General features: G+C 41.1%; 1 protein-coding gene across 4 annotated transcripts in view; it reads left to right on the plus strand.

Annotated features, from left to right (window-relative positions):
* Nucleotides 1–694: 694 nt before the first annotated feature.
* Nucleotides 695–16,811, plus strand: part of ctbp1l (C-terminal binding protein 1-like) — a 28,938-nt gene continuing 12,821 nt past the window's right edge. The window contains exons 1-3 of one of the 4 annotated variants that reach the window (XM_086134731.1): nucleotides 695–797; nucleotides 2,607–2,655; nucleotides 4,841–4,975. In XM_086134731.1, coding sequence (XP_085990857.1) covers nucleotides 4,915–4,975 — 61 coding nt within the window. In that variant the 5' untranslated portion in view covers nucleotides 695–797; nucleotides 2,607–2,655; nucleotides 4,841–4,914. Of the gene's footprint in view, nucleotides 798–934; nucleotides 1,147–2,606; nucleotides 2,656–4,840; nucleotides 4,976–6,899; nucleotides 6,979–16,811 lie in introns of those variants that run through there. The other 3 variants (XM_086134740.1, XM_086134748.1, XM_086134758.1) reach the window with 3 other exon arrangements.

Here is a 16,811-nt window from a genome sequence, read left to right on the forward strand (position 1 = left end):
TTTTGGGTTACCAAAATTTGAGGGCTTAGGGGGAGAGGGGTTCTCAAGCCAGACTCCCAAGTGTACAATATTAACAATGATCAAAACAAAACAAACACTCACAAAAAAATAGGGAAAACTTAAATGGTAAAACACTGTTCAAGTCTATATTTCCACAACTTGGACCTACATACTTTTCAATCGTTGTACACGTTTACAGATTCAATTGTGAATTCACGTTGGAGAATTTTTAGAAGGCTCCCATAATGATAGCCAACATGGCCAATGTATTCTGTTTTCCGCCATCCTAAATACACACAAAAACTCTTGTCTGTCACACATACAGTATAGATAAGATATGGTGTATTTTTTCAGACTACTAGTAACAACAGCTAATTTTGAATTTTTGTTACTCGGTTCACAACGTTGGCAAAGCCAAGGAAACACTTGATAGCATGACTAATAAATTCAGTCTTCCCTTTTTTTCTTACATTTGCATCACTCTTTTTCTTTACAAAAGTAGATGTACTTCTATTTAAGTACAGATTGTGAGTACTTTTGTCACCTCTGGTAATTGAAGGTTAGGTTAATGAAGCTCCGTTCACTGAAATTCTAGGACAAGGTAACCGTTCCGCCATGAAAGTTGAGGGCGCTCCTTCCAGACCACCGTCGCTCTTTCTCAGACGCACGCTCACGCTCACACTGCCCCCCACCTAAACATTGCACTTCCTCTTTTGTGTAATTTCATGGCGATAGGGAGAGAGGGAACCGCCGACGCACGCACACTGTCTCAGCACTCTCCAAAGAGTTTCTTCGGGGTAATTAACGAGCATTTTCCCCCAAGATTCGAACACCGGCTACTGCTGTAGTCCTACTCGAATTCAGTCACGTGGGCGATGATCAGTATGTCTTTAAGAAATGTTGATTTTAGTTTGACCCCCCACCCCCAACCGTAGCGCCACTCGCTGATAACAAATCGAGCGAAATGGGCTCCCTCCTCGCGCATCTTCTCCCACACAGCGGCACGTTCGTTCACGGCCAACAGGCAACAGCTAACTAGCTAGCGTTAGCACTCACGTATGTGGTTATGTAAATAGCTTCCTACCGTCATTTTTCGCTTGTCTTCGGTAGCCACGCAACCTTACACGCTGCACTCCTCGGAAGTCGGTGCGCTGTGGTATTTCCCATTCAAATATCAGCTACTTTGACCCTCGAGATGTTTGTTTTTGTGCTAGCTAGCCGTTATGCTATGTCGTTAGTTAGCGCCAGTTTGGAGATTAGGTGACCGCGAAATGTATACACTTAGATGATGAATTTAAAACACGCTCAAAATCAGACACGCTCAACGTAAGGAAATAACGTCCACCATTCATTGTATTGTTGCAGTTGATCGGCGGTCTGGGAGGCGGTCGTGCTAGCGTTCTCGGCTAATTGGTTAACGGTAACTTGTCCACGAACAAGGGAACTTTGTCACCGCGGTGGCTTGCAACTTGGTTAAATTCGTTTAAACTTTCCCGGTGCTATATTTCACGCCCAGTGACTTTACGAGAAAGGTGTGAATAAGTGTCAAATGGTCGTAGGGTTCTGTCTGACGTATGCTAACTTAGCACTTAACTCGGCATACTTAGACTTGCAACACAGTGCGCATGATATCGCGTATAACTGCGAAATGCGAACAAGATGTGAATTAGTGACTGTCGGTATTAAACCGTTTTGTGGGTATGTGAGTAAAATCTCAAAGATTCATTTACATGAGACCAACATTATTAGGCATTATCTTTTTATTACGATTCCAGTGACAAGCATCATTTTCTTGCGCCAAATATTTACGTTGAGTCCTTAAAACCGGTGAAAATGTTCACTGCTGAACCTCTAAATACCAAGACAACAGGAGTCGAGATTTGTAGTCGTGCCCTTTTTTTATTTCATCCGAGTTTCAAACTTTTACAACTTTTAAAATATTTTTGTTTTCAAAAGGTTTGTATTATTGGAAGGCTTGATAAACACGGATACAGGCGACATAAATAATGATGAACTTAAAGTAATTGTAGAAAGGCTAGGGCTACAAAATCTATGAAAGAATCAAGACCCAAACACAGTTTTTAAATGGTGGTCAGGTAGCGTGTGGTTTAATTTTGGCACTCACACATTGATTGACAAATTGAGTTGACAATGAACCAACACGCTGTTGTTTAGATGCATAGACCTGAAGGTGTATAGCACAGTTAAGACACATTTGTAATTGATAACATTAATGAATGTAGAAAATGTTCTTTTATTTTAACGCATGCGCTTTCTCTTTTGAGAAATGTCAAAGTTGTTATGAAAACCAGCACATGTTCTTTGTCACCAGTCATGGTGTATCGTGGTAAAGTGAACACAGTGCAACAAGGAAACACTCCTGACAGCTCATCACTGGTGGATGCGCACATTCCTGCACACTTAAATATACAACAAAGTGCTTAATGTTGTGTTGTTATTGGCTGCCAGCATTACTCTTTTTCAATTCATTTTTTGGTTTGTGTTTTTTCTATATGGCGTTCTATTGATAGGCTAGCTAAGCACATGCAGTGGTGTCAGAAGCATGACTTCAATCTAAAGTCTATGTTTGTGTTCTTTGTTTACAGTATAAACTACTTTGACGACCGAACTGTCACAACAGACACTGCTTTTCGGGTGAGTGCTGTCAACATCCTATTTCTTCTTTATTTTTAGGTAGCAATTGCAAATGATCCCTCATGACTGTGTTGCAGCTGAGTTAATTTCTGTTATTTCACTGTGATCTCAAGTTTAGTTCATGCCAACATATGCAGAGGGTTGCCCAGAAATAAACATCAAGTCAAGTATCAAGTACAGCTTTACTGTACTTGATTTATTTATTTAACTTTATTAAAATGCATACAGATGAAATGAAGTTAACCTGAATTTTACATCAATGCCCCTTTTTTTTTCAAGGGAGATTATGCTTTAAAAGTTGCAGATTATAAGAATAAGATTGCAATTACAAGAATTCATATCAAATATTGATTTTATGTGAACATATTTTGCATGTCTGCATCACAGTTCTAAGGTTTGGGGCTTGAATCTCAGCGCCAACCTTCCTGTGTGGAGTTGGCATGTTCTCTCAGTGGTTGCTGAAGACTCTGGCTTCCTCCCACATTCCAAAAACATGCATGTTAGATTAATTGATGACACTAAATTGTCCAAAGGTGTGAACGTGAGTGTGAGTGGTTGTTTGCGTGGCCTGCAATTCTCTGTGGTTAGTCTTCAGCTCTGGCATCACCCTAATGAAGATAAGCAGGATAGAAAATGGATGGATGGCTATTTTGAACATGTAAGGCAGAGAATTTGATGAGAATAAAGGTATCAGTTGAAAGAAATGGGATGTTGTGATCAGACATTCTTTCTAAGGCAACGAACATACTTACAGAGCAGCTTCATCAGTATGAACAGTTGAATGCGATTGCACAATGTTTGCTCAAGCGAAAGAACAGTGAAATTGACCTCTTTCATCGGGTTTGTTCAAACACAAGCTGGAAGTGTATTTTAAAAAGAATTGCGTTGCAACAAATGATGAAACCCGTGTTTCAGTTACAACTCGCGTTGTGGTGATTCTGAGAGAGGGCATTTAAAAGGTAAATGTTTTCATCTTCCTACAGAGTACCAGAACAACCACACACACTGGCAATTTAAAGTGTTTCAGCATTTAGCATCTCAGTGATGAAGTGCTTTCAATATTGTCATCGACAGATGAAAATGGTTGTTTGATTTTCGATAATAATCCATAGTATGCACACACTGCAGTATTTTTGATTCAAGATAATTCAGGCCGTCCCAATTAGCTCAATATGATCGGAAATCGAGGCCGATCACGTAATTTTCAGCTAGTCAGTTTCAGCCGAATAAGATTGGATCTTCTTTTCTTGATTTGAGCTATGGCTGATTTCTAGCCATATTAAAATATATCATATTTGGATATGTTTCTTAAAAAAACAGTTTCCTTTTTCATTTCATTGCATTACAAAGAAATTTGATTGGGACTGCACTGGCAGATACTCAAAATAAAATTACTTGGACTCGGGGTGCAAAAAATGTGATGGGGACATCCCCAAAAATAATGTTTGACATGTATAAAATACCTTACATGTAAATGAATTTACTGTTTTTATGCAACTCCTGATTGCTGAAAGTCACAACAACCTCCCACCAACCTTCTTTCTCGCATACAATAACCCAAACCCGGGATAAAACTTGGGTTGGAGTATATCAGAAGAGACAGCAATCCCTTACTGCTTGTCAAATCAAGCATTTGACATTGTTGCTATTCCCTATAACACGCTGACACAATGGAGACATTTTCTGTGTTGTGGACATATCAGAGCTGTAACCAGGTAAGGTGGGACATCATCTGAATGTAAGGAATTTCCACAATACCAAGACAGTTCAACACTTTTTCTGTCCTGGACGTACCAAAAGCAGGCTGCTCCACAATTAGTTTGACACACCAGGTGCTGACGTCGTCGCGGATATAATTCTGACGGCATTGCTATGTGAAAATGGCCTGTGAAAAGACAACAGCTGATGAAATGTTCCAGCATTGATGTATGTGGTATTGCGGAATTGATGACTAGGTTCACTAAAGTTAGGACCATCAAAATTCTTACTCCTGATAGTTTTCTCCTCGGAGTATTCCTTGAAATTTTTGTTCCCATTCTCCCTCATACGTCTTTATATAAAACTGTACATAGTTTATTTAAAAGTATATACTGTATATACTGTACATTGGAATCCAAACTGCAGTTACACAATGTTTATATTTACGGGTAGCGTCTAATTTGAGCTGTTACATGTTTTGTTTTAGGTCAACGGGTGTGGAGACTACGAGGAGACTTTTATATTGGTTCTACTGTGTTCAACATCCAGCCTGCTCAGTTTATGGCTCTGATGGACAAACACAAACAGGTCAAGCGCCAGAGGCTCGACCGCATTTGTGAAGGTGAGTTGTTTTGCGACACGTTTGTCATGACATTATCACAAATGAAAACAGATTTAGAGGGAAAAAAGTTGCAATCAACAACCATAGTTCTTTGAGATGAACTATAGTATATTATTAATTCTCTTTACAAAGATAACAATGCAGAATTTTTATTGATATTCAAGGTTACTAAATCCTTTACATAAGTATTCTCAAAATAGCTAGGACTTGAAGTGTACATACTCTCTGAGCACGTAAGGTACACCTGCATCTAAAAATGACTCAACAAGAGTTAAATTAAAATGTTGCTTTTACAGAAGACAATGCCCAGTTTTGATTGATACTGATATAAAAAGTAGAGCAAACAAGCAAACTCGAGATTGGATCAAAGTGTGTGTTCACAAGCCACAGCATTAGGTACATCTTTACACTCTGGTAAAGTTAGAATTACGATGCTAAATTGTAATTGCTTCCAATACTTTGAAACTTTCTGATATTTTGGTTGACCTCTTTAGCTATATAAGAGAGTTTTACATACATATATACACACACATGAACTCACACACACACACACACACACACACACACACACACACACACTGATCAAATAAAACCAAAGTGAAATTCTTGATTAATTAACCCCTCCCGTGAATTAAAAAATGCCTACATTAATAATTTAAATCATAAATACGCCACAAATTGTCATCCTAAAGCAGTGAAATATAACAATATAACCCTTGAAAAGAAATGGCTGACAGATGATGCACTGGAAGTGTTTTTACATGCAACAAAGACTCTCTAACTTTCACGAATAAGTCGGGCTCAACTTAGCTTCTCCCCAACACACAAAGATCTTTATCTCGCAGTCGAGTTCTCAATTCAACATTGCTTCTTACCAATTGCTACTTTCCCATTAATAAGGGCTTTTGCACCATCCAGGGTGTTACGTGAAGAACACAAACATACATTACGCTTTTTTGTTTTGTTTTTTTAATTACAAAGCTGAAGCTAGGTCTCTTAGAAAAATGCTTTATCAGTGAATTTGTGAATGCTGAGGTGAGGGTTCACTGTGCAGGATTTGATTGGATTGGTGTGTTTTTTTTTCTTCTTCTTCCCTTCATGATAGACTCTAGGAGTAGTTTGTTTGAAAATGATTTGATTAATGAATTATGGGCTGCAATAGGTCATTTTGAAGGACTTGGATTTTGTAACTGGAATGTGACTGTTCAATTCATGCTATGGGCAAAAAATACAAAAAAATAAGTGATCGCAAATAATTGTTTGAGATGTGCTAGAGTACTGATGTTACCCTCAAGCAAGGCACTGAGCTCAGCCCTAACACAAGAAGTGCAGCACTGTTTTTACTTTGACACTTTCTCCTTGCATTGCCGCATGTGATGAGGTTCTCTGTGTGGTGTGGAACATAAAATATATACATCCGTGTACATTTTATTTCCCCATGATGATTCATAATCAGTGTCATAAATTAAATACAATTGACATGACATGTAGTGCGAGAAGAGCAAAGTATCTGAATTTCTGTTGCTGAAAAGCATTTTTAGTGTCACTTCCAATACTTTGTTTGAAACTTTCTGATATTTTAGTAAAGTAGTGAAGTCACTCGCACACAACCAAGTTTTTTATAGCGCATATTTGAGATTTGATGATGATGGAGATGAGGCATGAATGGCAATCTTAAAATGGAGGGAATATTGTGGGAGACAGATGAGAAGGAGAGTGCAAGGTGAAGGGTCACGCCCGCAGTCGTAGGGAAACAGGCCAGCTGTCTCTTTAAAAAAACGACAACTGCCTCAAACCGCCCTCAGGCCTCTGCTATATGTAAATGAGGTTAGTGCTGGTTGGCTGGCATTCAATGAAGCTGCTTGTGATTGGACCACAGAGGCTGGGGGGGAGGGCTGGGCGTGGGTGACAGCTGAGAGAGAGAGCTGGGAGGGAGAGTGAAAAGCAATCGAGGGAGAGCGAGGCGAGAGGGGAAGAAGGGCTGACAGACTTCATTATGCAAGGTTAGCACTTGTGCTCGTGCGTTTCGATATTTCCGATTGTGTTTTGTTAAATCTGGGACCCGGGCTGTGCGTGAGAGGGCTGGCGTCTATGGTTTTGGGTGTGGCACAGCTAAATACGTGTATGTTCTCTTGTGTGTTCCTCAGTGCGCGGTTGCGTTTTTGCAGCTGTTAAGAAGGAACTGAATAACAGTGTGTGTGCATGCATGCGCGCGCCCGTCTGGGTGGAGTACCTTTTCTGACTGCATTATCATCATCTGCTGCCCCTCCCCCCTCACCTCTCACTCCAACTACAGCCAGAGGGAGCATGGAGAGGAGAGCAGGGGAGGGGAGAGAGAATGAATGAATCGCTGAATGAAATGTATTGTGTGCGGCCATGCTTGCATTTTGTCGGCTCCGCTATGCCAGTGTCATTTACTCAAATTACCCTGTGTGTAGGCCTGCTTGTGTATTTCCCCAGCAACTTGTTCTGAGGCCTTCTTTGTCTTGAAGCCTTTTCGGGTAGTCTTTGTCCTCCCAGTGTGTAAGAAGTAAGCCTGTTCGCATTGTCGACCCATCTGCAATACATTTCAGTCAAAATGGAAACACCTTGTTTTACTAGTTTTCTGTGTGCTTTCGTTTCCTTTGTTGATAGATGTCACACATCACAGGAAGTGTTAGCATTTGTTTTTCACCCTTTACTCCTAGCTGTCTTCCTTTCTGTGCACCCTCACTCACCATTACCTCTTGCCCCTTGTCCAAGTAAATGTTCCAGCTTGCCACACTACCCTTCCTCCTCCTCCCCCTCACCACAGTCACACACAGACACCTGTCACGCAGCAGAATCGAGATGTTTTCAGGGGGCTCCAAGCAAGAGAGCGACAAAAATTGGCTTTACTGTTAAAAAAAAAAGTCCAATTCAGTGCTCGTTTTAGAGGTGATGCTGTCGTTCACGTCCTTTGGTTTGTAAATTCTGAATTTCTTGGCATGATGCTGTTGACAGAAATGTGTGTGTCTCATGAAAGTGGGAATAGGAGTGTATGCAGAAAAATAAGGGAGAGGAAGTCTCCTACATTGGAGAATTTAGGTCATGACTCAGACACTAACATGAACCCTCTTTTCTGCCTCCCTTCTGAGACCCTGCAGATTTCTATACCCCTCCCCCTCATCCCCAGCCGCCACACTCCCAGTCCTTCTTCCCATCCCCTCCCTCCGCTTCTGCATGGTCCCCATACATACAGTAAGGCAGGTCAAGTTCTTCGTGTAGGAAACCGTGCGCCTTTGATGTCTGACATAATGGTCAACCACTGATTTATTGATGACCGAAGGAATGGAAATACTTGTATGCACATTTTCAGCATGACATCTTTGATCCACTGGTGAAAAGGACACTTTGATTCACTCCTCTTTCATCAATAACTGCTTCAAACAACAAAATGTATGCAGGAAAAGTGATTAAGATTGCACGACTGTCTGTGTCTTACGTGATGTGTTGTTTTATTTTGTCATTTCACGTTAACTGTTCTTTTGATGGCGGTGCGGGCACCCGCAGCGGCTCCTCTTGTTTTCTTATTGTCTGTTTGAGAGGGATGAAATTTCATCTGTGCTGTATGTTGCACATACTGCATATTTGACAATAAAGTTGTACTTGACTTGACAAATAAAATAGTCTTTAACCGTTTAATTTCAACAATGGTTCAAAAGTGTAACAATAAGTTAACCACAGCTATTTGTAAATGTTAAAATGATTTAAATCCAATCTACAAACCCAATGCCAATGAAGTTGGGACGTTTTGAATAGAAACAGAATACAAGGTTTTGTAAATCATATTCAACCTATATTTAATTGAATACACTACAAAGACTTGATATTTAATGTTCAAACTGATAAATGTTATTGTTTTTAGCAAATAATCATCAACTTAGAATTTTGTGGCTGCAACATGTTGCAAGAAAGCTGGGACAGGGCCATGTTTACCACTGTGTTAAATCACCTTTTCTTTTATCAACATTCACTAAACGTTTGGTAACTGAGTACACTCATTGTTGAAGCTTTGTAGGTGGAATTCTTTCTCATTATTGCTTGATGTACAGCTTCAGCTGTTCAAAATTCTGGGTTCTCAGTTGTCGTGTTTTACACTAAATAATGCGCCACAGGGTGGGACGTGGTCGACTGGTGAGTACGTCCACCTCACAGTGCAGAGGTTAAGGGTTTGATTCCGGGCTCTGGTCTTCCTGTGTGGAGTTTGCATGTTCTCTCCGTGCCTGCGTGGGTATTCTTCGGGTGCTCCGGTTCCTTCCCACATTCCAAAAAACATGCATGACAGGTTAATTGAACACTCTAAATTGTCTTTGGGTGTGACTGTTAGTGTGAATAGTTGTTTTGCCTATGTGTGTGTGCCCTGTGATTGGCTGGCAACCAGTTCATGCTGTACCCTGGTTACTGCCCAAAGACAGCTGGAATAGGCTCCAGCCCGCCCGCAACCCTCATGAGGATAAGCGGTTCAGAAAATGGATGTACAGTTGCAAGACAAAATATAAGAACCCTTTGGAATTACCTGGATTTCTGCATAAATCGGTCATAAAATGTGATCTGATCTTCATCTAAGTCACAACAATCGACAAACACAATCTGCTTCAACTAATACCAGACAAACAATGATATGCTGATGTTTTTGTATTTATTTTTTTGAACACCATCTAAATGTCTGTTAACACTTAGGCTAATGAGCTAATAGAGTCAACCTGGAGTCCAATCAATGAGGCGAGGTTGAAGGTGTTGGGTAAAGCTGCACTGCCCGATAAAAACACTCGTTTGAAGTTTGTGATTCTCAAGGCACAAAAGAGTTCTCAGAAGACCCACGATTAAGGATTGTTGACATGCAGTGGTCCACGGTGAGACTAATTGTGTATAAATGGAAAAAGTTCAGCTCAGTAGCAACGGTGCTGAACTTCCATCCTGTAAAGATGACTGCATGAGCACAGCGCAGAATTCTCAGAGAGGTGAAGAAGAATCCTAGAGTGTCAGCAAAAGACTAATCTCTGGCACATGCCAACATCTCTGTGGATGAATCTACAATACGCAAAACACTGAACAAAAAAGGAGTTCATGGGAGGACACCACTGAGTAAGCCACAAATAAATGGTGCACATTTAAAGTTTGTAAAAGATCACCTGGGTGTTCCACAGCCCTACTGGCAAAATATTCTGTGGAAAAATGAAACATAAGTTGAGGTTTTTGAAAGGAACACTGTATGGAGAAAAAAGGCACAGCACACCATTAAAACCTCATCCCAACTGTGAAGTATGGTAGAGGAGGCATCATGGTTTGGCGCTGCTTCGCTTACTCACAGTCTGGACCAATTGCTATCATTGAAGGAAAAAAAATTAATTCCTAAGTTTACAAAGACATTTTGCAGAAGAATTTAAGGCAGTCTGTGCACCAATTGAAGCGCAACAGAAACTGGGTGATGCAACAGGACAATGACCCAAAGCAAAGAAGTAAATCACCAACCGCACAGGTGTCAAACTCATTTTTGTCACGGGCAACATTGTAGTTACAGTTTCCCTTAGATGGCCGTTATGCATTTTGGGAAACCATATAAATGTTTAATCCGCTCCACATATTACAAACACAGCGCCCAACAAATTGTTGAATAACTAGTTTTAAAATCAGATGTCAAGAATAATGACTGTTATTCTGTATTACATATGAAATTTTGGTTGATTTTAGCAAGCATCACGGAACTTGATTTGTTTTTGTGGGCCACATAAAATGATGTGACGGGCCAGACCTGGCCCCCGGGCCTTGACTTTGACACCTCTGAAGAACAGCATGGCTTCAACAGAGGAAAATACGCCTTCTGCAGTTGACCAGTCAGAGTCTTGACCTCAACCCCGATAGAGATGCTGTGGCATGACCTCAAGAGAGTGATTCATACCAGACATCCCAAGAACATTGTTCAATGGAAACAGTTTTGGAAAGATGAATACCGTACTCCAAAATTCCTCTGACCATTGTGCAGGTCTGATCTGCAACTACAGGAAATGTTTGGTTGAGGTTATTAATGCCAAAGGAGGGTCAACAAGTTATTAAATCCAAGGGTTCACTTACTTTTTCCACGAGGTACAGCGAATGTTTACATGGTTTGTTCAATAAAATTATATGAGAACATTTTGTTTTATTGTTTTTATTGTTGTTGTGTGGCATTAGTTCATGCGTGTTTGTCAATTGTTGTGACTTAGATGAAGATCAGAAGACACTTCATGACCAATTTCTGAATAAATCCAGGTAGTTCCAAAAGGGTTCACATACTTTTTCTTGCAACTATAGGTAAGGATTGATGGATAAAGTACCACACATTTTTAATGGGAGACAAGTCAGGACTGCAGGCAGGCCAGTCAAGTACCTACACTCTTTTACTACAAAGGCACGCTGTTGTAACACATGCAGAATGTGGTTTGCCATTGTCTTGCTGAAACAAGAAGGGGCGTCCAAGAAAAGACTTTGCTTGGATGGCAGCATATGTTTCTGTAAAACCTGTATGGACCTTTCGGCATTAATGGTGTATGTTACCAATTCAATTGGCAGTAACACAGTTCCATACCGTCACAGATGCTGGCTTTTGAACTTGGCAACAATTTGAAATGTGGATTTGTCAGACTTCAGTACACTTTTCCACTTTGCATCAGTGCATTTTAGATGAGCTTGGGCCCCAGCAAAAACTGGTGGCGTTTCTGGATGTTAATGGCTTTTGCTTTGCATGGTAGATATTTAAATTGCACTTATGGATGTGGTGCTAAACTGTATTTACTGACATTGGTTTTCTGAAGTCTTCTTGAGCCCTTGTGGTGATATCTTTTACATATTGATGTTCGAAGGTCACGGGCACTCAATGTTGGTTTTTGGCCTTGCAGTTTACATGTAGTGATTTCTCCAGATTCTCTGACCCTTTTGATGATATTATGGACCCTAGATGATGAAATCCCTAAATTCCTTCCAACTGTATATTGAGGATCATTGTCCTTAAACTGTTTGACTATTTTCCCACACGGTTGTTCACAAAGAGGTGAATCTCACCCCATTTTTGCTTGTGGATGACTGAGCAATTCAGGGAATCTCATTTTGTACCCAATCATGACACCCAGTTAGCCAATTCACCTGTGGGATGTGTTGCAGCCATAAAATTCAAAGTTCATGATTATTTGCTAAAAACAAAGGTTTATTAGTTTGAACATTAAATATGTTGTTCTTTTACGGTAATTCGATTAAATTTAGGTTGAACATGATTCTCCGGGTCCTCCGGTTTCCTCCCACATTCCAAAAACATGCGTGGCAGGCTGATTGAACACTCTAAATTGTCCCTAGGTGTGAGTGTGAGCGTGGATGGTTGTTCGTCTCTGTGTGCCCTGCGATTGGCAACCGATTCAGGGTGTCCCCCTCCTACTGCCCGGAGACAGCTGGGATAGGCTCCAGCCCCCCCCGCGACCCTTGTAAGAATCAAGCGGTTCGGAAGATGAATGAATGATTTGCAAATCATTGTATTCTGTTTTTATTTGTTTAAATAAAACATTCTGTGATGCATGTTGTACATATTCGTCTGACCACTTTTTTTTTTCTTGACATAATTAGCATATATTAAAACATTCTTAAAAAAAAAAATCACACGAGGTACGATGACGGAATTTTCCGCAGCACTGATTGGACAAGCAATGTAATGCGATCATCTGCAGCCAGTGATGGCCAAGCGGGCGTGTCATAACTAAATGACATGTTGAGTTGGGTGTGTCTTAACCTCCATGGTCGAGGCTCCGTCGAACCCCTGAGACTGATTCACCGAACCCCTGAGGTTCGATCGAACCCAGGTTAAGAACCACTGATATATATATATATATATATATATATATACATATATATATATATATATACAGGTATATATATACACACACCGTAAATTCCGGATTACAAGCCGCTACTTTTTTTCCACACTTTCAACACTGCGGCGTGTAATATGAAGTGGCTTCTTAATTTTTTTTCCATCGCGGGAAAAACATGGACTAATAAAATGAATGAGTCTTTCACTGAGGTCCAATGAGATTGTATGACTCATCACAACTTCCGCTCTTTTGCCGTAGCGGGGAAAAATGTGTTACCTGGCAACAGTCGACCAATAAAATGAATGAGTAGTACACGGGTCCAATGAAATTGTATGATTACCGGTAATCACAACTTCCTTATTTCAGTCTTTCTTCTAACCCTGATCAACATGGAGAATACCAGACGAAAAGCATATGATGCAGCTTTTAAACTAAAAGCGATCACTCTGGCAGTTAAAGAAGGAAATCGAGCTGCTGCCCGTAATCTTGGCATAGACGAGTCGATGGTGCGAAGGTGGAGGCTCCGGCAAGAAGAACTGAGCCAGTGTAAAAAGACAACTAAAAAGACCCATGCACATTTGATTTGCCCCTCACTCAGACTCTAAATAAAAAAGGTGACTCCTCCGTCATACTGAAAACAAGCGGCCACGAGAGAACACATTTTACCTGTGTTTTGAGCTGCGCAGCATCGGGCTTAAAGCTGCCACCGATGATCATTTTTAAGCGACTGACTATAGAAATAATTTCATATATCTTTTCCCATTTATGATTTGCATTATTCTATTTAAAGCCTAGTGGGCTGCAGTATTTCTCCTCGTAATTACGCAAATGCGCATCAAGATCTCTCTTCGTCTGGCCTCTTATTATGTGTTTCAGCGTAATTTCGTTGTGCAAATGCATTTATCATGCTCATAAAAATATGGAGATTATTTTAACCTTAAGAAATTGTTGCGTTTTTTTCTGCGGGGGTTCAGCGGGGGACCACGTCCGCGGCCTCACCTGGAGGCTGAGCGCCTGCGTCCCTGCCGCCTGGAGCAGGCGTAATGGGGGACCCATCTTTGGTCATCGGCATTTGTCTGTCTATCATGCATGCACTGACAACTGACTATGAGCTAATCTAAAGCAGCCACCCCACCGGACGATGCAAACGGTTGGGGTGGAGACGTAGCACATACACGTTGACCGTGCTTTATGTTCCTAACTGGAAATGGATTTATGTAGCCTCGCCTCGCTGACTCCTCCTGTCCTGCATTCCGCCCCTCACCAGTTTTTCAGACCAAATTTCCACGTGTTGTCACCACCATGAATTCTTAAATTTTAACCGCTTGTTGCGTTAATTTCTCTGCTCTAGACTTGGCTTTCCTCCTCGCAAGTGGCTGATTTTCATTCCTTATCTGCAACATTAAAAATCATAAATGTTACTGTGACACAAAGTAAACATTTATTATATATATATATATATATATATATTGTAACACCACATGCTTGGATGCACAAAAACAGGCAATATTTACCCGTTTGTGAAATCTAGGGAAAATCAGGACACTGACAGCACCGACTGGCGGGGGAAAAACACTATTTGATCTGTTTCTTCTTCGGTATTTGCTTCAGATCTTTCCTGTGCACAGCTATTGATATAGCGCCTCAATAGTGGCGCAATGCTGCAACTGGAGTTAAAATGTGTCGCTGCTGCAGAGGGACATCGATCGCTCAATCAACACAGCTGGAGCTTTATGCTGTGTTGAGTGATATCAATCTGTCTGGCTGGGGGCGGCACAGAAGTAACTTGAGTCGGCCACTACACAATTTTGAATGCAGGAAAAACCCTGTATACTGACAACAGTGCCCAATATTTGACCCTTATTAGCTCAGTGGTCCCAAACCTTTTTTGTGTCACGGACCAGTTGAGACAACTACATGCTGTTAGCGGATTGGAAACCATCAGAAAAGAGGGGAGAAAGGATCGAGGAGAAGAAACAGTGTAGGACAGCATCAATCATCTGTCAAACTCAAGGCCCCGGACCAGATCCGGCCCGCCACATCATTTTATGTAGCCCACGGAAGCAAATGCTGTGTGTCAACTTGCATGATCCTTGCTAAAATCTGTACCGAAATGCTAAATTGTCATGTGTAATAAATAACGTTGAGATTTTGCCACCGGTTCTTATTGAGCGATCCGTTGTTCGTTGATCGTTGTTGTTGTCATATATCGTACTTGAGTGCTGGACTTGTGCCTCAAATCCACGATTGCTGTTTGTTCATTTAAGCACCGAATCCATTTAAATTGATTACTAATTGCACTTTTGCATGTCATGGCGGCGCGGGCACTCGCAGCGGCTCCTCTTGTTGTCTGTTTAAGGGGGAGGAAATTTCACATACAGCACATTTGAAAATAAAGTTGTACTTGATACTTTTTTCACAACAGGGGACTTTTCACGAAAGCAAATTTTATCTCGGATGTAAACACGCACACACACACACACAAAGTATGTGTGTATTCTTTACTTTTATTCCAATACGTAGTGCATAAATATGAGCATACACTTTTTTGACACTTCATATAGCCAGTGTAGAAAGAAAAAAGGGAAAGAAATTGCAAAATTCACGATCAGCATTCACTTTCATTTACATCCATTTCTTGCATAATGTCTTTTACTTTGCTTCCTCCATCTTTCATTTTGATCACTTTTACCTTGTCTTCAAGCATCAGAGCTCTTCTCAACTCCTTGCCATGCAAAGGTAGCCATTTTAGCAATGCAACGTTCATGCTGTGTCTGAAACTAACAATAGCAAATACTTCCTGTACTACTGCACATGTTCAAACCAGTGTGGTGGTTGCTGTTGCCGTTTCGGAGCGAAGCAGTAGGAGTCGGTGTGGCAGGCTGAGGTCGAATTAGACTTTTCCGGAAGGTTTGTTTTTGTTGTAGTGAACCTCGTTGCGAGGCAAGGGCAGAGAAAAAGATTTTGTATTATGCAAAAGGGGGGCTTTTCGTTGTAGGGGGAGCAGAAAAGTGGGAGTGGCTTTCATGCATGAAGATTTTTTCACACTGGGGGGGTGGGGGGTGGGGGGGGTCGCCCATGTAGGTTTCGTTGTAGAGGACTTTCACTGTACATGCTTAAACCACTTGGAGCCCGTCACTGTCAGACAGCAGAACCCAGGGTGTTCTTCCAACCATCCATCCATCCTGTTTCGGAAGTGCTTCTATTTTTAGACTTATTTTAAATCCATCCGCTTGTCGTACAAGCTGCTTGCAAGGATAGCTAGCCTGTGTATTTTTGTGTCCTCTCTGGCGTCTAAGTGGCCAAACCCCCTCCGTCTGCCGCTGTGATGCTATCAGGCCCGCAATAATAATAATAATAATAATAATAATAGATTTTATTTATAAGCGCCTTTCAAGACACCCAAGGACACTTTACAATAACAAAAAACACAAAACAATACGGGTTGAGCAGCGGCAGCCAAAACGCGCCAGCGTTCACTCAACCCGAAAGTCAGAAAGAAACAAGGGAGGGAGAGGGGGAGAAAAAAAACCCCACGCTCGAACTAGCCTCATTTGAGGATAATTTGAGTGAGGCAAAAAACTCCTGCACAAGCATATGACAGTTACAACAGGTCACAAGACATAAATAATTCGCGCATTAGTCAAAAAACGGCATCGTGAACAGATTTGAAATAGCCCGTAGTGTCTGCCCAAGTCTTTACGCGGAGATGGGTAAGTAACAAAGACAAAGGTGTTGCTAAACTGTTTAGCTGGGCTTCATTGACAGGCCAAGAAAGAGCAAATATGTTTGCGCGCTGCCATGGCATCTCGGACAGAAAAGTCCTGAGAGCTATAATACAACCAGTGTAACCAAAACGCAAATGGTTGATAAACCATATTTAAAGTTCCTTCTGACCACCACAGGTACATTTTTAACAACATACCGGGCAAAACTGGTAAAGCTTTTGCCTTTCCTCAAGTTACTCAATGAAGTGACAG

This window comes from Hippocampus guttulatus, chromosome 2 (genome assembly GCF_054856545.1).
Source record: "Hippocampus guttulatus isolate MCC_2025c chromosome 2, RoL_Hgut_1.0, whole genome shotgun sequence".
Lineage (NCBI taxonomy): Eukaryota > Metazoa > Chordata > Actinopteri > Syngnathiformes > Syngnathidae > Hippocampus > Hippocampus guttulatus.